Source organism: Xiphophorus maculatus, chromosome 12 (genome assembly GCF_002775205.1).
Source record: "Xiphophorus maculatus strain JP 163 A chromosome 12, X_maculatus-5.0-male, whole genome shotgun sequence".
Lineage (NCBI taxonomy): Eukaryota > Metazoa > Chordata > Actinopteri > Cyprinodontiformes > Poeciliidae > Xiphophorus > Xiphophorus maculatus.
The window spans coordinates 691,580-712,149 of record NC_036454.1 but is presented as its reverse complement, the minus strand read 5'-3'; the positions used below and the strand labels follow the sequence as shown (position 1 = coordinate 712,149).

Here is a 20,570-nt window from a genome sequence, read left to right as displayed (position 1 = left end):
GACGATCCCCTGACAGCCCATTAATGACATTTTTAATTAAAACTCCCGAGTACAAATTAATAGAACATTTTATTGTGCACAATGCCGTTTACGTTGCAGAGATGAAAATCCTACACATATGTCAATTAAAGAACGCCCCAGCAACAACAAAATCAAAATTATATGATAGTTGTTAGAATGTAATTCAATTTAGTACACTTGATAAAACCCACCTGATAGGCCAGAGATGCATCAATAATCAAAGTATAACTTAATTTTCCAGCAAGCTGCTGCTCTATTATTGACATGTATCCAAAGAAAATACTATAAAACACTTGAAAAGATTACATCTCAAATTCCAAAACAATCATATGATATGGATAACACAGGTTCATGCATTAAAACTTTAATGTATACAAAAGCTAGCTTTAGCATGTTATGTAGAAAGAAAGATGGCATTAAAGTGAATAAAATAAGCCAATGTATGGATGCAGATTAATAGCTAGATACAACAGATTTTATACACAGCAATTGAATTTGGAAAGTATTCTTAATGGAAAACTATACTCTTTTAGTCATCTCTTGTGGTGAGAATATAGTGAGAGCCTTGGTTAAGACATCCTTCATACAGAGATTCAACTGAACCAAGTCACAGGAGAATGTTCAAGGGCGGCGGTCGTATTCACTGATTTTGGTCTTGATGTGTGACAGTTTGGATTTCAGATATTTACATCTCCTCTTCTTCATCTGGTAATCTGGGGACTGACAAGAAAAGAAAATACAAACTTTTCATTTCATCAACGTGGGTTGACTCATCCGAGACAAAGCCAAGTTCAACTTTGAAACATCTCTGGCTTAAAAACAATAAACTGAACCGCCTGCCCTTATAGAACAGATTTAGGTGTTTGGGTTGTGCCCAGTGCTTTATAGTGAGCTGCTGGTTCATACACTTGCTGATACAGTGCTTGTCCTCGGTTAAATGAAGAGTAGCTCTTCTTTGATCGCAGGAGCAGGTCATCTCCTGACCCTCCCAAATGCAAAGCTTCAGCGTTGTGTTTATTTTTATTACAATTTTATTCTAGTTGACATCTTATTTTTAGTATAATTCCAGAGCACTTTAGTCAATTGTTTTTTAAATGTTACATTTATAAATAAACATGACAACGACTATCATCTAGCCCCCTGTGTCATCCTCTCTGTCCTTCCCTCCACCATTCAAATGTAGACCAAAGGATTTAGAGTCTGAACTAATTAAACCAAAAAAGATGCACTACTGTGACTTCATTCTGTGTTTGTCCTTTACATGCTAAATATGAATTCCATTTTTCATGAAAATTTACAATTTTAGGAAAACCCTATTAAGGTTTTACACCTGCAACCTTCCTCACCATAGTTACATTTATCTTATTTTTAGAGGGACCCAACACATTTCATTGAGCGCTGACCTTACCGTGAACAAAACTGCTTTAATATTCCTAGTAAGTAATGTCCGCCCATTGAAGGTTGGGGGATTTTTTGTCATTTATCCACTCATCTGGATGTGACGTGTTTGGGTCGTCAAGAAGCATCTCATTAACTAATGTCAATTTGGTAGCATAACTTATTTTATCATGCTGTGATAAACAGTTGTAGTGTGCTGACAACATGCTGGCTAATATTAAAACAGCAAGTCATTGGCGGTTACCATGTCAACTGGTGACAGTTTAAAGGCAGGCTGGCTCTTTCTGCAGTCAGGTTGCATGTGCATCAACTGTATTTAAAAACAAATAATCCCTCTATTTTCATCATTATGGATAATCTTGTTTTTAAAAATATTTTTTAACACTTTTGTGACTTTCGTGCAGTGAAATGGTTGCTACACAGTGGGGACCATGGAATGGGAAGCCATCTGTTCTCTGTACTTGCTTTGTCCACTGATCCTTTAGATTTTATCTTTTGGGAATGCTTATGGGAGGCTGTTGGGAGGCTTATGTGTTGACTGGGGTAATTAGAACATTCAGCTGCTAAGCATCTTTTTAACATTTATCCCAGTATACTACAACAAACAGAGATAATGAAGACTAACATGTTAATGCACTGGATGCTACATTCATCTAGGGCTGAACCTTTCAGAAAAAAAATAAGGGATGCCTTCCACAGCCTTTTTTATGGTTGCTTTTGGTAAAAATAAAGAAATTTAAAAAATCAATAGTGCAATTATTTATTTACGGAGATTGGTTAGAATACCCAAATATTATACTCAAATCAGAGTAGTATAACTTCAACATGTTAAGTAGAAGCTTTAAATAAGCAAGTGTAAAAAGTATTTAGTAAAGAGTCTACTCAAATACTGTTTAATTGATCATAAGACATGATTTAATATTTTAAATGTGTCATTAGACAGCCAAAACTAAGTTCTGTGCAAATTCCAGTATTTTAAAGTAGGCTACTCCTTTAAAGTAGTAACTTACTTTAACACAAGCTGTTAAAGTAAGTAACTTTAACACATGGTGGTCCAAAGTACTCTTTAGTGATGGAAAAGTCCATTGTCCACTTCATATTTATCATCAGAGTTCACAGCTTGGCTAACCTTACCTTCTTGAAGCTTTTGACTTGAGTGTATTCATTCAAGGCATCCTGTAGTAAGACCAATTCATTGTTAGTGTCACAATATAGAAAGATATTATTCAAGATTCATACACAACTTTGATTATGTAAAACACAAGGCAGATGGCTGCTCCATCACTACTCCATTTTAATTATTATTTATTATCACAGCTCTGAAACCATTACATGATAATAGAAATATACAATAAACACAAAGACAAGCTTCTAGTTCCCCACCTAACTCACTCCAGCATATTACAAAACTGACATCAAAGAAAAAAACCAAATAAACCCAAACCAGACAGCCATGAATGTGTGTCGTAATCAGTAGTGGTATGCAGTACCAGTACTATTCAATTCCAGTACCAACACTGTAATTTGCACTCTGATGAAACCCACTTGTCAGATTAAAAGTATGTTTTAAAAAAATTTTGTATGAAAATGGCTTTCTTTGGTCTGATGTGATATTCTAGCCATAGATATCATGTTTTCAGTAGCTGTAAGCACAATATCATCATAACAGAAAAAAAAGACTTCAAAACCTCAGTCTATGTGGGATTAGTCTAAATGTGTTTTCACTTTGTGAATTGAGTCACTGAAATAAATTTACTTTTCAATAATATTTTAATTTATTTAATGCCCTCACCAGATACTGTGAGCTCCCCTCAGGGAGCCTGTCCAAGTCTCCTTCCAGGTCAGCTAGGTTCTGGTTTAAGTCATCCATCCCAGCCTGTAGGCTCTTGTATTCAAGATGGTCTCGGTCAAATTCTCTTTTGTAGCTTAGACGCTCTTGCTCATCCATAATGGGTGGAAATAAACTGTAAACATTCAATACAATCTCATATATATATATATATATATATATATATATATATATATATATATATATATATATATATATATATATACACACACACATACATACACAGGGGTGTCGCCAGGAATCTTGGGCCCCATGACAAAAAATTTTATTGGGCGCAGCTGCTGTTACAATTTTTTGAGTCTATCTGACCTATCAAAAGCGTCACAATTTTAAAGGCTTGCCTTGCTTCCTTTGGTTCAATACTGATACTAGCACAATATTTACTGCTCGTGAATTTTACATCCAACAGTCCGCATATAATATGCAAGTAGGTTGCTTAAATTTTTTCTATTATTTTTAGATTACTGAAATGTCTCTCCCCACAAGTAACAGTAAAAGGCAACATGCAAAATATACATGAAGCAATCCTGTCTTCTCAAAAATGCTATGTAGTTGCATTTTATTCAAGCCTCAGTATATATAACTTTAATAAAAAATATGTTTTCTTCATATTTGTTAAAGCTGGCACCATGTTGTGACAGTTTGTTATAAGCTCCCTGAGCTGCTGTTACTGGCTAAAGTAACGCAACATTCCGACCAAAAACAACCACTCAGAACCAGGAGGAGGGTCTTAGTGCTGTCAATCAACTCATTCACTCGCTGCTAAATGTGCTAATGGTGGAGAAACAAGTTATCGTTATTGCTAGTTACAGCATAGCACATAGCAAGGGGAAGGATCCGCCACATGAGATTGTGATTGACAGCACTAAAACTCTCCTGCCTCTGATCGGTTGTTTCTAGAAAGCACTGGGAAAAGGCAGATGAAATTAATTTTTCACAGATTATCTCTCATGCCATACTGTCACAACATAATGACAGTTTTAACAAATATGTAAAAAAAATATTTTTATAAAAGTGCAGCTTTAATTCCACTTAGGAGAGGACGGGTCAGGAGGGACGTGGGTTAGAGCTGCTGCTGACTGACTCATCTGTTAAGTGTGGTAAGACTCGAGGTACAGGTACATGTTCAATATATGAATATGATGGTAATTTTTTTCCTTCGTTCATAGAATGCTAATGAAATAGAGGCAAAGAGTAGTCTGAAGCTGAGCTAATTATGCTAAATGGTTGATAATCTCACATAGTCTACCCACCTCTCAGAGAAAAACTGGGTTACAAATTGACACTCTTGTTTTTTTTCCCTCTCTATCTCTCTATTTTCTGAAAACCTACTTTATTATTTTTCTTAGTAACATAGTAACAACCACAGTAGTTCTTGTCATCTACTGACTGCTGCTGAACATGTCACCGTCAAGCGCTCCAAGCAGGAACGATACATGTCATGCAGATCCAGGGGGGTTCAGGGCAAATGTGTGCTTTTTGGTCTGGGAGGGAGAACATTTGATTTTTACTGCTAAAAATTATTTTAGAAAACACAGTATAATTAATTTTGTAATTGACAGGCCCTCAATTTTTTTTTATTTCTATGAAAAAATAAAAAACAAAAAAATTTCAGAGGGCCCCCTGTCGGTCAGGGGCCCTTGGAATCGTCATAACCTATACGGCACCTCTGCAAAAAAATTCCCTTCTCACCCACCGCGGGTGGCCTCTGAGCTCGGGTCCTCTACCAGAGGCCTGGGAGCTTGAGGGTCCTGCGCAGTATCTTGGCTGTGCCAAGGACTGCACATTTCTGGACTGAGATGTCTGATGTTGTTCCTGGGATCTGTTGTAGCCATTGGTCCAGTTTGGGGGTGACTGCCCCTAGGGCCTTGATGACCACAGGCACCACTGTGGTCTTCACCTTCCAGGCCCTCTCCAGTTCCTCCCTGAGGCCCTGGTATTTCTCTAGTTTCTCGTGCTCCTTTTTCCTGATGTTGCAGTCGCTTGGTATTGCTACATCTACCACAACGGCTTTCCTCTGTTGTTTATCCACTACGACAATGTCTGGTTGGTTCGCCATTACCATTTTGTCTGTCTGGATCTGGAAGTCCCACAGGATCTTAGCTCTGGCGTTCTCCGTCACCTTTGGGGGTGTTTCCCACTTTGATCTCGGGGTTTCCAGTCCATATTCTGCACAGATGTTTCTGTACACTATGCCTGCAACTTGGTTATGTCGTTCCATGTACGCTTTCCCTGCCAGTATCTTGCACCCTGCTGTTATGTGCTGGACTGTCTCAGGGGCCTCCTTGCACCACCTACACCTTGGGTCTTGTCTGGTGTGGTATATCTGGGCCTCTATTGCTCTGGTGTTTAGGGCCTGTTCCTGGGCGGCCAGGATGAGGGCCTCTGTGCTGTCCTTGAGTCCAGCTTTTTCCAGCCATTGGTAGGATTTACTGATATCAGCCACTTGGGTTATTTGCTGGTGGTACATCCCATGTAGGGGCTTGTCCTCCCATGATGGTATCTCTGGCACCTCAACCTCCATTCCCTGTTGTCTGAGATATTCACTGAGCACATTGTCTGTTGAGGCTTTGTCCCTGATGTATTTATGGATCTTAGTTGTTTCGTCCTGGACTGTGGTTCTCACACTCACTAGTCCTCTGCCTCCTTCCTTGCGGCTCGTGTACAGTCTCAGGGTGCTGGATTTGGGATGGAACCCTCCATGTATTGTTAGTAGTTTTCTAGTCTTAATATCCGTGGCTTTTATCTCCTCCTTTGGCCAGCTAATTATTCCAGCAGGGTATCTGATTACTGGCAGGGCATAGCTGTTTATCGCACGGATTTTGTTCTTGCCATTGAGCTGGCTTCTCAGGACTTGCCTTACATATATACACACACAGTATATAGTATAGACCAAAAGTTTGGACACAACTGTGTGTCCAAACTTTTGGACACACAGTTGTGTCCAAACTTTTGGTCTGTGCTGTGTGTATATATATATATATATATATATATATATATATATATATATATATATATATATATATATATATATATATATATATATATATATATAAATCACTCACACACTGAAATCTTCTTCTTCCAAGTCATCTCCGGACTCAAACCCAGCATCATATTCCTTCAGCCTGGATTTATAGCCTCCTGCAAAACTGCTTATGTCGGAGTCTCTGAAAACAAGAGTGAGAATCTTTAGGTTTTTGTATGAGCCAAACCATTTTTACAGTGCTACAACATACTCAGAGACAGTTTTTCCATATATAGTCCTCTGCATTCCACAGAGAATGCAGAGGACTATATACCAGTCTTCTGCCCCTTTTCCAAGTAGATCTAATTGGAAAAGGGATTAAAAGCAGTGATCTCCCCAGGCAGAAGTGGACTTGAATAACTAAGTTACCCTGGTAGGTAGAGAGGCTTGTTGTACTCCAGCTTGTCCAGGTACTCTCTTGAACCCCCAACTCTGTCATTAGGGTCTCGGACCAACATCTCTGGTTCACCTGACACATTCTTCACCTGAAGTGGGGTAATTGAGTTACTGTCAAATTAAAATCAGAAGTTCAAACAGATAATTCATTTAATCTAAACAGAAGTCCATTACCGTTCACAAAAACCCGTCAAGTGATTATTTCATCATCATACTGAATGTTTCTACTTTCATTAAATGTGTCTGGAAATCTGTTTATCATCATCTTGCAAAAGAGGAAAATACAGACAGACTGACATCATTAGTTTTTTCTGTTTCTTTGAGTCTCTTATTCCAGAAGTCTGCTTCTTGAGTTCTATTGAGGTTCTTTTTACCCTGAGGTAACCTGTTTTCTTTTATGACAAACTCTGTGGGTGGAAGAGCCATGCACCAAGTCTGACCGGTTCCTCCACTCTTTCCTGCATGTCTGAATGCCACAGATACCATCACTGCCGTCAGCAGGAAGTCTGACAGAGCTGTGTTTTAGTCTCTAAAACTGTCTAAACTGTTGAATGTTCTTCTGGAGGACTTGACTAAATTGAAAACTTCAATTTTTATTGATTTTTAATGGCTGTTCTGACATAGTTACTAATGTTCCTAATTTCTCATCATTGGAATCAAACTTTAACATAAAAGCTCATTCCAATTCTGCTTTGTGCTCAACACCTCTTCTGAGTTTCAGGACATCATCCTGAAACCAACAATTGCCCAACAGACCACACCCAGAAACTGCAAATGAAACCATCCAACCCTTTCTCACAGTTCATTGAGAAAGGTTTGAAAAACTTACAAAACAGTTTGCTTTGCATAAAACAAAACATGTGTAGCCTCTGCCAAAATAAACCTAACCCACTAACCTCTTCTTCTCTACCTTACATAAAAAAGTAATAATTTTTGAGACTTGGAGCCTTTGGATATATAACATCGTTAAATAGGAGTAATGTGTTATGAAACAACTTAAGGAATTACATGATTCAGTTCATATTTAAATAAATGTAGATCTAATCATGACCAACATTACTACCAGCACAGTATTGGTTCCCTTTGCTACATCAAGACATGGAGGGTTCTAGACCCCCCAAGTTGTGCTGTAAAATCTTGCAATGAGATGTTAGCAGCAGATCATTTGAATTGGTGCCTCCATGGACTAGACTTAACAAACAAAAACTTGTATTGCGCTGGGACGCTGTGGTGGCACAGGGGTAGAGCACAACCCACATAAGCCTTCATCCTCAACACGGATGTCTCCCCCTGCTTTCATTACCTACTTTACTGTATAACTACTCTCCTGGCTCTCTGAGCTAATATATATATATATATATATATATATATATATATATATATATATATATATATATATATACATATATATATATATATATATATATATATATATATATATATATATTGTGTGCACTATGCTTTTTCACCATCAGAACCAATGTCTTCAGGCTTCACAAACTAAATCTGTTTATCACTATTCCTTGCTTGGACCACAGCAGTATGTAGACTATTACTGACTATCTAAAGCTTTACTCAGCTCTATTGAGTAAATAGAGCTGAGCTATTTACTCAGTAAATAGAGCTGAGTAAAGCTCTATTTAGGGCAGCAGTGTGTAAAAAGAAACAGCTGAAGTTTCCCAAGCTGAAACTTGTGTGTGTTGCTACTGGTGATGTCTAAACTTTTGTCAAAATATACAGTATATATATTCTAAAAAAAAAAAAAATAGAGAAAAACAGTACAACGGGTAAAGTTTTGATCAGCAAAGGAAAAGGGAATATCCCCTGACAGGTAGGTTCAGGAGTCAAATTTTTTTTTAGATAAATGTTGCAATTTCATCTATGTGTAGCCTTAATGTTGAAGTTGTCTATTAATTCAGATCACTATTTAAGAGCCACACATAAACATCAACATCATATTACAACATCAATACACAAAGAAATAAAGCCAACAGGTTACAATTAAAACTTACCTAACCTTTCACCTTTTTTAAATTTTTTCCAGAGAGTTTGCAGTTAAAATTGAGCAGAAAATAACATTTTAGGTAAAGTGATCTGTCTTTAGATTGACAAACTCGTTCCCATTCCTACTTACCCACTCTCCAACACTGTTGTGGGGAGGAGAGTTAATAATCTTCACTTCCTCCCAGAGAATTCGGTCTTGGCCCCAGCGCTGGATCAGTGAGCGAGTCTTGACAGCAAACACCAGTAAGATGATGAGGCCAACAACGACCAGAAAGCCCAAGACAATTGCTATGGCCTGCAGGACAAAAGCATCCAATATCAGTGATCTAAAATTACATCTAGCTACAAGCATAGTAAATTCCTCCATGCTCCAAGTAAACAGTGTCTCTTGACGGCTCAGATCTCTCACTGCATATTTAAAGGGTTAGTTGAAAAAAACATTTTCAACATAAAATCCTTACACCTTTTACAAGATAAAGAATTCTGAATGTAGCTTGGATTTGTTCATAACTAGATTTACACGTTAAAGAAATGCTTCATTTACTTGTACTGTATTGGCAAAGAAATTAGTTACTGTAGGCTATCATCATGTAACATACGATGGACAGTTGTCCATCACATTTAGCACATTAGTCAAACCCATGTAGTCTATTGTAAGGGATCACATAAAATTCCAACAGCAGCCAATGAATCTAATTGATTGTGTTTACCATCAGCATACTAAATGTATCATTTATTAAAGCTAAAGTAAACCCCTACACAAGATGTAAATAAAAATAGCATCTTGTGACCAGAGTAGTTGAATGTTGCCTGGGTCACATGTGCAAAATCAAACTACTACCAACATCAAGGCTAAATAATATAAATTAAGAGCCCTCAAAGTTTATGATAATATTATGAAACAAGAATAAATTTTCTAATATAAAATGGTTGGAAATAGAAGAGAAATTTATACAAATGTTGCTTCACCTGAGATTTAATAACCCTGTATTCATCCTAAAATTAGAATTATTTAATCGTAGTCCAGTAAGATGTGTACTGAATTTTGCACTTTACACACACAAAAAATTGGTTTTTGCTTTTACCTGCACACAAAACACACTCATACATTTTCAAAATGAAAACAGTTTCACAAAGCTTGTGCTCTGCTCTCACAGTCTCAAAAGTAACTGCATTAAAATAATTTAACTCACCTCTTGGGGCTCCACCACACAGTAATGGTAAAGGTACTGGTTGATGAAGATACCTTGGGCCTGAGTCTGTGTCTGGTATTGTGCACATAACTGGATCATCTGGTTGTATAACATAGATCCTGAGGATTGTGCGGTTGGGTTCACTGACACCAGGTAGACAATGGTGGAAATAAGCATCAAAAATGCTAAAATGGCACAGACAATAATGGGTGCTAGGTAGAACTTTGAAGAACGGGCTGCATTTTGCCTTGAAATCACCAAGATAAATATGATCAGCGTGGCTATGAAAGTAATGGCAGCAATGGCAATGATAAAGCCTTTGCCAGATTTGGGGTCAATTTGTGTTCCTCCATAGCCATAGCTGCCGGAACTGCCGCCAAGACCAGCACCATAAGTGCCGCTGTATGTGCCACTGTAACTGCTGCCGTAGCTGCTGCCGTATCCACCGGTTAAACCCGGCATCAGGGCAGTTCCACCTCCCATGACACTCATGTCATAGTCCCATGCCAGAGTTGAGGCCACACACGCAAAGATGGCCACACACATGATGACGATGATGATGCACAGTATCTTCATCACACCTGGGGGGGAAGTCCAGCGATAGAATTGAATGTTCTTGTCTGCTTTATAGTAGGAGAAGGTTGGGTTTGACATTGGCTCACTGTGCCTATGTTTGCTGTCAACAGAAGAGAGTAGACAAGCTTTTGTCAATATATGAATGTCACAGTAGGTCAGATTCAAACAATAAGGCCAAATAGTAAGACTAGTACAGAGAATGTTTGCAGTAAATGTTTCACCAATAGCAAACTTTGATTACCTCTCAAAAGAAACATCCCAATAGTTGATTTTGACATGTTGGAAGCAACACTAACAGGAAATAGATTTACCATAGTTCTGCTTTAGCCATGACAGTATTATATGAAAGAGTGTACCATGTTTTAGCATGTGAAAATGTATACTAGAAGTAGTATAGTTTAACATTCCTATGATTTTAAGAGCTTGTGTTTAGCTAACTTTAATTTGTTGTTTTAATATTATTTACCTTGAGAGATTTTTAAAGCCTGACTGGATACAACATGATAACATTGTGTTGAAAGTCCAGTCAGTGGTTGGAAGTAGTACAAAGCACTGCAGCATAAAAATGTGATGCAGGTGATTTAGATGCCATGGAATATTAAAGTAAACAGCAATGACTCATACAGCAACACAAAATCCTACAGCGGCAGTATATAAGTAAGCACCCATATAAATGGTAATGCTATGGGACGTTTTACCTACATGTTATTAACCTCTCACACGGTTCCATAAAGACTCCATCAATTTGATTGATAAAAGTTATACAAAGTCATATCTGAATTAAATATTCTAGATATAACTGTAAAGAATTAATTTCAATTTAGCATCAATAGCTTACTGAATATCATAGTTAATTCTAAATTTTTTTTGCAAGTATTGCCACAATTTTACAAAAGCAATTTTATTTACGGTTAGCTGAGAAAACAAGAGGGAGAAACATTTTCCATGAAAAAACACTGTATATGGATATTTTTCTGTATGCAAGACATGCTAATGCTATGTCATCTAACATTTATCTGGATGCTTCAGAGCTATGCTGTAGGCTGTCTCTTGAATCGGTCACCAACTTAAGACCAGATTTTTGGTGCCAGTGGGATGTAGTTGAAGCTCTGCTTGGATGTAAACTGGGACTCACCTACAGTGGTGTAAAAACAGTTTTTGAGCCCTTCCTGGTTTCTTTTTTTTTCTTTTTGCATAATTGACACTTAGGTGTTATAGGGATAGCTCTTAGGACAAGATGAACGCCAGGACAGCTCCGTTCTAAAATTGGGGATATTCAACTTGTCGGGATTGTCTTGGCCCAATCTCACAGCATGTGATGTTGAACTCACGTTTGATCTCGAGAAGTTTTGTGGGATTTACTGTCTGATTTTTGAATGCTGGTGAGTGAAATCCGTTTGTGTGTGGTTGCTTCTGATGTGCACCACACATTCCACAACTCAAGCTGTTTTAGTTAAGATTTTCTATTGTTATGTGTGTGGTATTAGATTTTGAAAAGAAAATCAGTCATGAAGTTAAAGGTTGGGTGTAGATTGGTCTTCCAAAAGAAAAACAACCCTATAACATTCAGACAAAATAGCTATAAAGTGGCTACAGGACAAGAAAGTTCATGTTTTAGTGCAGCCCTAATCTCAGTCGTATGGAGAAGTTGTAGGTAAATCTGGAAAGGAGTGTAAGGCAGCCTACAAACATGAGTAAACTATATCAGTTCTAAGAGGACGAATGGGCCAAAATTCTAGTAAACTGTGAGATGCTAGTGGAAGGAAAGTCAAAAGGTTTGACCCAAGTCATTCAGTCACCGTTACTTACCAAATTCATATAAACTTGTGAATTCAAAAGAAAGAAACACAAAAAAAATCTACAAAAAATGTAAAAGTTTTTGGCATTTAGCAAAAAATTCTGGTAATTCTAACCAACCTAAAATAAGAAAACATGTGTCTTTTTATTGTGTGTAGGTAAACGTCTGATTTCAACTGTAAGTTAAAAAGATATTAAAAGTTGACCCATTTACAATGGGAAAGAAATTTGTGATGTATGATGATCATACCTAAAAAAGCAAAGAAGTAGAATGAGGTAAAAGTGTGATCACTCACTGTTTACTTCCACTTGGCGGGTACAGATGGTTGCTGTGCCGGTGGCTCGGCATCCTGGAATGATTCTGGCTCTCAAACTTCTTAGAAAAAAAGAACAATCCTCCGGACTAGAGGAAACAGAGAAAATGTTTGTATAAGACCTGAGACAACCTTTTGCTATTCATAAGAACTGTGACATTCAATGCTACAAGGAACTAACAACCATTAAGGTTTATGTTGAGGGCATTTTATTCAACTTCTCTTTTGATTTTTTTTTGTCTATTAAAATACACTAAGCTGTTCCTCTTCAGGGGCTGATAATTAAAAATAATAAGCACTATAGTTTATTCAGAAAGTATTCAGTGCTTTACTCTTTTCAAATTCTCTTTGTCTTCTTCTACTCCAATTTTAATTATTTACGGATATTTGAACTGTTAACTTTTGTTTATGTAGTAGGTTGCGATTCCATCCTGGAGGATGGCATCGACTGAGATAATCCTGCCATTAACTAATCATTTTCTCTCTCCTGCTGTTAACTTTGTACTTTTAAAATTGTTTACAATATTCATCAATCAGTTCATCTGTTTCTTGTGCATTCTGCTCTGTCTTCTCAAACACCAGTCTGTCGTGCCAGATAGGCACTTGTACTAAGCCCGGTTCTGGTTCTGCTGGAGGTTTCTTCCTGATAGAAACTTTTTAATCTATTTTGAATAATTAATTTAACACACTGTATTGTTTGATAACATTCATTTGGAATGTATATGTCATTGAATTGAAATGGGATTTTTTGTACGGCCCTTGAGACAACATTTATTGTGAATTGGCGCTATATAAATGAACTGAATTTAATTGAATTATTCTTAAGTTATGTTCAGTTGAGTTTTCTATAAAAACAGACATGTACTTAAAAAAAATTACTTTTCAGAATAACTGGTACATAACATTTTTTTCTTTGGTCATTGTTCAGATGTTTCTAAAATGTGACTCTAGTACACCGGTTGTCATATCACAGCAAAAACTAAACAATGACATCAAAGGCATTATTTGTAGACATATGAGAGCATATTTGTCAGAGGATAAGTATGGAGAAGGATACAAAAGATCTTGGAAGCACTAAGCATCCCAAAAAGCCTTCAAATGTAAGAATTTAGATCCGACTGTCTGACTGTCTGTCTAAGTATTCAAGGAAGAAGAGTTTTGGTCAGAGTTGGCCAAAACCCAATGGCAACATATGGCGTTAACTTGTGGAGATAACAGAAAAATCTAGAACCGGCTTGTCAACCTCCAGTCCTGAAGATATTGTGTCCTGCAACTTTTAGATGTGTCCCAGGTAAAACACACCAGAATTGGATCGCTGGATGAACTCATCATCCAATCAAGTTCTACAGAGTCCTGCTAATCACCTAATTATTTGATTCAAGCATGTTGAAGCAGAGACATATCTAATAGTTTCAGGACAAAAGCCCTCTAAAACTAATGTTTGACAGCCCAAATCTGTAAGGTCAAACATTGATAACCCAGTCCACTAATGTTGCATTTATGATACCTCTGAAAACACACTTTTGAAATTGTTAGACCAGGAAAAACTAAATTCTCTGGTCTGATGAAAACAAACTAGATCTCTTGGGCCTAAACTCCAGGTATCGTTCAAGGACAAAAACAGCTATTTTTTTAAATTACATGTCTAACACCATCCCCAGTTTGAAGCATATGATAGCATTGTACCATGGAGGTGTGAAGAAGTGAATGGGTGTAAATACTTTCTCGATACATTGTAATTTACAGATGAATTTTACATGCAGTGATTTTTTTTATGCATGTCCATTTAAATTTTAGAGCAGTTTAGATAGCGATTTATTCATGATAAAGTTCCTATTTGTGTTTGGCAAGTGAATGAAGCAGTCTGATGGATGGCCCCTTCCAAATATTGACCTGCTCAAGAGCACAAAGGAAAGGCTGCTGTTTGGACCCGAGCATGGTTGCGGTTAGAGGAACTGGTTAAAAACTAAATAAATGTTGCCTACAGATGCTGTCATTCGGAAAAATTAACAGAGATAGGTCAGGTTAGGTACAGCACTTTTAAGGGAAGACGTTGGATTACATGAAATACACAGCAGGTTTGTTTTATAGAGCACAGGCTAAAATAAACTTTTCAAGGGACTCCGTGATGCTATGACTAAAGTTCAACGGACACTGTTACTGAAATAATAACAAATTAAAGCTGCAAGCAGCCTCGGGCGGCCCTCGCAGCAAGCGCCGCTCCGGCCTATTGGCCACCGCGGGGGTTCCGGCCACCGCAGAAGCTCTCGCGCGGTTTCCGGAGCCGCAGCCCGCTCGCCACCGCAGAAGCTGTCGCGCATTTTCCCCGCCTGTCCACCGGGCGATACGCGTGAATGCGTTCGGCGGCGCTGCCCGACGACTGTCGAAAAATCTGGCGCAGATCGGTCGATGCGTCGAGGAGACACAGCCGATGTATTAACTTAGGGGGCGCAGTGGAGCCAAATTACATTTCAAACTCGTTGGGCTCTTTAGAGGTGAACAAAGGTCATACATATCCAGTTTGGAGCCAATCGGATGATCTATGTGTGAATTAGAGCCAAACGTATGAATATGGCGAGGGACTGATATTCGCCATTTGGCCACGCCCACACGGTTCAGCCAGAAGCGAGCATTGACAGAGCTCATCATCCGAATTACCTTGATTAGGTCAAGAGAGCAATAAACGGAGCTTTCCAAGGAAAAAAAAGACACTTCCTGTTCTGAGGGGGCGGGGCTTAGATGACGTCATAATATGATGACATAGGGTCGTCAGGGATCCCACCAGGGTCACTCGTGCAAAGTTTGGTGCAGAAGCTATCGACCGTTCACAGTAAAATACAAGACTTCCTGTTGTCAGGGGGCGTGGCCTACGTGATGTCATCATTTGACCATTGGATATTATTCTACACCCGAGGATGATCAATAACTCAAACTTTGGTGTCTCTGTGAGTTTTTGTGTTAGAATTACAAATTATTTAATTTTTTCCTCTTTAATTCAACATTGAACTGTCATTCCGTAGGGCAATGCTGCCCTCTGGTGTCGAATTACTGAAATAATGAAACTATTTCAGTGGGCAGCAGAGGGCAGCATTGCCCTACAAACAACGAACATGGACTGTTTATTATGTAATTACACAGAAGATCTCTCTAATTCATTCTGAGGGGCGGGGCTTAGGTGACGTCATAATATGATGACACAGCATTGTCAGGCATCACACCAGGATGAGTCAGGCCAAGTTTGGTGCAGCTCGGTCGAAACATGTGGAATCTAGAAGCAAACGTATGGCATCAGCGTTACAGGTCACTTCGCCAAGCCGCCACAGCCAGCTGCTTCATCGCAGCCGGTCAGGGCTTGAATCCACAACACACCAACATGTCTTCTGTCTCTGGACACAGTTTCATGTTGATTAGGTCAAAGGGCTAAGATAGCGACCGTTCACAGTAAAACATGACACTTCCTGTTCTCAGGGGGCGTGGCCTAAGCGATGTCATAATTTCACCACAGGGTATTTTAGGACACCCGATGACGATCAATCACTGAACGTTTGGTCCCTCTATGTGTTTTTATATAGGAAATATAAGAGTTTCGTGTTTCATGGCGAGTAGGTGAACTTTGACCCCTGGTAACCCCCCTTCAGCAAGCTCATACAGTCACCAATTTGATAACTTTAAATCAGACATGCCTTATGATCAGACTGACCGAGTTTGAAGCCGATCAATCGAAATCCCTAGGAGGAGTTCGATCAAATGCAAAGGCTGTAAACGTCAAAATCGAGGTCCACAATGGACCTTCAATACAAAATGGCCGACTTCCTGTTGGGTTTCGACCATGGCTCTAAGAGACTTTTTTGTATGTCCTGACAAGATACACATGTGTACCAAGTTTCGTAATTCTAGGTTAAAGCATGGCTTAGGGCTGTTCATTTAAAATACTCTAGGGGTCGCTATAGAGAAATTAGGCCACGCCCACCACCAAATTTTGTTATGAATTCCTGTCGGTGGGTGGATAAGGATCCATCCTAGTGAGTTTGGAGCAGCTGGGCCCGAAATTGTGGAATTCAGAGCCAAACGTATGGCAACGGCGTTACAGGTCACTTCGCCGCGCCGCCACGCCCACCTGCTATGTCAAAGCCGGTCGGGGTTGGAATCCACAACACACCAACATGTCTTCTGTCTCTGGACACAGTTTCATGTTGATTAGGTCAAAGGGCTAAGATAGCGACCGTTCACAGTAAAACATGACACTTCCTGTTCTCAGGGGGCGTGGCCTAAGTGATGTCATCATTTCACCACAGGGTATTTTAGGACACCCGATGACGATCAATCACTTAAAAGTTTGATCCCTCTATGTGTTTTTGTATAGGAAATATAAGAGTTTCGTGTTTCATGGCGAGTAGGTGAACTTTGACCCCTGCTAACCCCCCTTCAACATGCTCCAAAACTCACCAATTTGATAACTTTAAATCAAACATGCCTTATGATCAGACTGACCGAGTTTGAAGTCGATCAATCGAAATCCCTAGGAGGAGTTCGATCAAATACGAAGGCTGTAAACGTCAAAATCGAGGTAAAAAATGGACTTTCAATACAAAATGGCCAACTTTCTGTGATAGTTGGCTTATAACATTAAATGTAAGTTCTGAGTCTTTTGGTGAGCTCTACAAGTGTACCAAATTTCATGTCTCTACGATGAAGTACGTTCATACCATTGTGTCAACAGAAAATTGCTAGTTGCCGGCGTTCAGCAATTTTTTTTTGCGATTTTTGCGACAACCTTAAAATTCAAAATTTTTAAATTTTCTAGTCACGACCGCCAAGTTTGGTGAGTTTTTGAATATGATAAAGCCCCCAAAAAGGCACACGAAGAGGTGGGAAGAATCGTAATAATAAACAGTACAGATACAATAGGCCTTCGCAGCGCTTTGCTGCTCGGGCCTAATTAGTTTTTCTGATACCTTGTAACAGAGTCGCACTAAAAAGTGTGGATAACAATGGACAGACTTCAGGCGAAAATTCACAGGCCTCAATAAAATATTTTTTAAAGAAAAAAACAGTGTTTAAGTAATCCATTGAAATAAGTTATGCCTTAATTAGAATACTTTTGATCATCAAATTATTACGGTAAGATCAAAAAATGACCGACCTTGTGATGAAGCTGATCCTGAACAACAGAGTGGCGTCGTCCAAGAAGAACAAGCCAAATATGCGCACGCGCGAGCCAACATCCATCCACGCCCCGCGCGCAGGAACTCCTTACCTGGCCTCTGCAGGTGTGCTTGCATCACGTGATCTGTTCCTCAGGCCACACAGGACTATCCTGTCCCCACTCCATAACAGGTGTTTATTTGGAGTGACAGTGTTACTCATAACACTGTCACTCCAAATAAAAAGAAAAGGTGTGGTCTTCTACAGTTCCCAGAAGCTGGACTTCCCACTCCAGGAAATCTTCTTCTGTCGCAGCTTTTATTTTTCTGACTAGTTTCAGTCGGAAAACCAGTCTTAATTTTAGCTCGTTGAAATGAAAAGCACTGTCGCTACTTCACATTGCATTATGTCCAGAAAATTATCAAGACTTTTACAACAGACAAGGTCACACAACAGTTTTAGTCAGAATACGTAGACTTTTACAACAGACAAGGTCACACAACAGTTTTAGTCAGAATACGTAGGATTTTATTTTTTGTCTTGATTTTTTTACTTGCCATAAGTATGCAGCGATTGTATTCATTCCAGAATTAATAAACGCTACAGGTGATTTAAATGCTAAAACGAATATTTATCGAATCTAAAATAGAGACACCTCATTACTAAGACCTTCCGGGTCAGAGGGGGACCAGCGAAATTAAGCATTGCGAAACTTACAAAGAGAGTTACTGTCCCCAACTGACGAAACCAGCCGTTCAGGTTTTTATGGAAAGAAAAAAGGAACTTAAACCGCCATTTTGAGAGCCGTTCAGAGACACGTTGTTTGCAACATGTACAACTTTTATAGTCCATACAGCATGAGCCACACAGTTTGAACCATTTTTCTAACAGAAAAAAACCTGCAAAATAATTTTCTGCAATTTCTGCACAGCACATTTTTAAAAATCTGTTTCACAGAAAGAAAAAATTTCTCCTGCTCAAGTCCCAACGTCAAATATTTTTTATTCCTACCAGAAATACTTTTAAGACCTCTTAAAGTGGTAAAAAAAAAATTATAATAACAATAATAAATTAATATTAGCAATGGTATTCATAATATTTCCTTTGGACAATGACTGCTTTTTCAAAAATCTCAAATCACTATGACCTCTTTAATGCATAAAAATTTTATCTATTTTTAAGATGCTTACAACACTAGGCTGGTGGGCTAGGCTGCATTTCTTGTAAACCAAGAAATGTAGCTTTTTTATTATTTATTTTTATAGAATAAATCCCTTTGAGACATAAAACCTTTAGTTCAAAAGAGGCGTATAGCAACATTATATTTCTATATAATGCTTTCTGGCTTTTTGGATGTCCTCAGTGGCGTCATCGTCGACAGTAATCAGCAGCGGTTGCTGAAAATGTTTTTTTTTTAGTTTAGGTTCAAAGATGGCGGATTGAATGATGTTTTTCTATTAAATAAAAATTATGGACATTATATTTCTATATAATGTTGCTATACGCCTCTTTTGAACAAAAGGTTAAAAAGAAAGACTCAAGACTTAACTTATCTGAGAAAGATAAAAGCATCAGATATTTAATATGAGATTTTAATGACAATTTTATGAGGAAATGTATTCAAGTCTTTAGGTTTACTTGTTATAGTGCAAGAAACAAGGTCAGAGAGAAAAACTGTGTGTACAGCAATCTGTAAACCATTGTTGTGATCTCCAGCCTAATTTCTATCTATTATTTATATACTATCAAAAGTGATAGAATACAAATCAAGAAAAATACCATTAGGTTTTGAACAACCATGCAATCTTGGAAGTAAATTGTTAGTGGGAGCTTTATTTTCAACTTGACAAGAATCCCATTGCATCAATGCTGATGCAATGGAAAACCCCACAACTGGAAATTGATCAGTTAGTGGTCAATTTCCCAAACCTCTGTATCTTTTGAGTACCATTGAATTAGCTCAACATAGAAAAAAGGCAGATGAATTACAGGGAAAAGTTTGGAATACACCTTAAAAATGAAGAACTGCCATCCATCCATCCATCCATCCATCCATCCATCCATCCATCCATCCATCCATCCATCCATTTTCTAACACCCTTGTCCCTAGTGGGGTCAGGAGGATTGCTGGTGCCCATCTCCAGCTAACGTTCCGGGCGAGAGGCGAGGTCACCCTGGACAGGTTGCCAGTCTGTCGCAGGAAAATAAAGAACTTTTGTTTCTTAATTAAAGAATTTAAAGTTACAATTTTACAACATATCTTTCTAAATTTGTGTTTCAATCATCAATCAATCATCTAGTTTATCTTTCCCTAATGCTGACACTGAGAACTAAAAAGGGAACCTTTGAGAGAGACGGACGGAGTTTGGCGTTTCGAACCCCAGACCTGGCCTGATGATGAAGAAGGTGTTGCAGCAGGAGGAGGAAGTTGATCGACAAAGGCAGGGATCTCTGTAGGTCTGACGAGCTTCTTCTCCGCATGGATGGTGAGGTCACACAGGACTTGGGTGCTGGCAGGAAGGAAGGCACCAGTTCTTCTTCTTTGCCTTTGTCTTGGTCTTTGCCTTTGCCTTTATCTTCATCTTTGTCTTTGGGCTCTGAACCCAGCTGATGAAGGAAGTGCGATTTGAAGCCACATGTTGCGGGTCTGATGGGTTGGTCCAAATGCGCAGGACAGTCTTTGGCTCTGTGACCCCGACTCTTCTTCAGCTGCAGAGTTTTTTGTCCATCTTGATCTTGGCTCAAAGTCTCAACCATTCTTATACATCTGCAGGCTGGAAACTGACTTCCTCTTTTTCCAGGAAACCTGCTCTTCCTGTTTCATGACTCCCTCTGTCTGACTATGATTT

At 38.6% G+C, this 20,570-nt stretch overlaps 1 protein-coding gene across 2 annotated transcripts; it reads right to left on the bottom strand.

Annotated features, from left to right (window-relative positions):
- Nucleotides 1-50: 50 nt before the first annotated feature.
- Nucleotides 51-20,140, bottom strand: LOC102217392 (occludin-like). Of its 2 annotated transcripts, none has more exons than XM_023343163.1 (9): nucleotides 20,108-20,140; nucleotides 12,559-12,665; nucleotides 9,890-10,565; nucleotides 8,827-8,991; nucleotides 6,666-6,781; nucleotides 6,334-6,438; nucleotides 3,212-3,383; nucleotides 2,554-2,595; nucleotides 51-741 (listed from the first exon to the last, which is right to left on the bottom strand). In XM_023343163.1, the coding sequence occupies exons 2-9, from the start codon at nucleotides 12,609-12,611 to the stop codon at nucleotides 643-645; spliced, it is 1,428 nt and encodes a 475-aa protein (XP_023198931.1). In that variant the 5' UTR covers nucleotides 12,612-12,665; nucleotides 20,108-20,140; the 3' UTR covers nucleotides 51-642. The 2 variants fall into 2 exon arrangements, with proteins under 2 accessions (XP_023198931.1, XP_023198930.1); XM_023343162.1 differs by lacking the exon at nucleotides 20,108-20,140 and adding an exon at nucleotides 17,720-17,825.
- Between the last annotated feature and the right edge of the window lie 430 nt (nucleotides 20,141-20,570).

Excerpts from the sequence above, each read along its gene's own strand:
- LOC102217392 (XM_023343163.1), bottom strand. The coding sequence starts at position 12,611 with ATGCCGAGCCACCGGCACAGCAACCATCTGTACCCGCCAAGTGGAAGT. Across the intron at positions 6,439-6,665 it reads AAGCCTCTCTACCTACCAGG|AGACTCCGACATAAGCAGTT; the intron begins GTAACTTAGTTA and ends TCTTGTTTTCAG. Across the intron at positions 2,596-3,211 it reads AGGGGAGCTCACAGTATCTG|GATGCCTTGAATGAATACAC; the intron begins GTGAGGGCATTA and ends GTCTTACTACAG.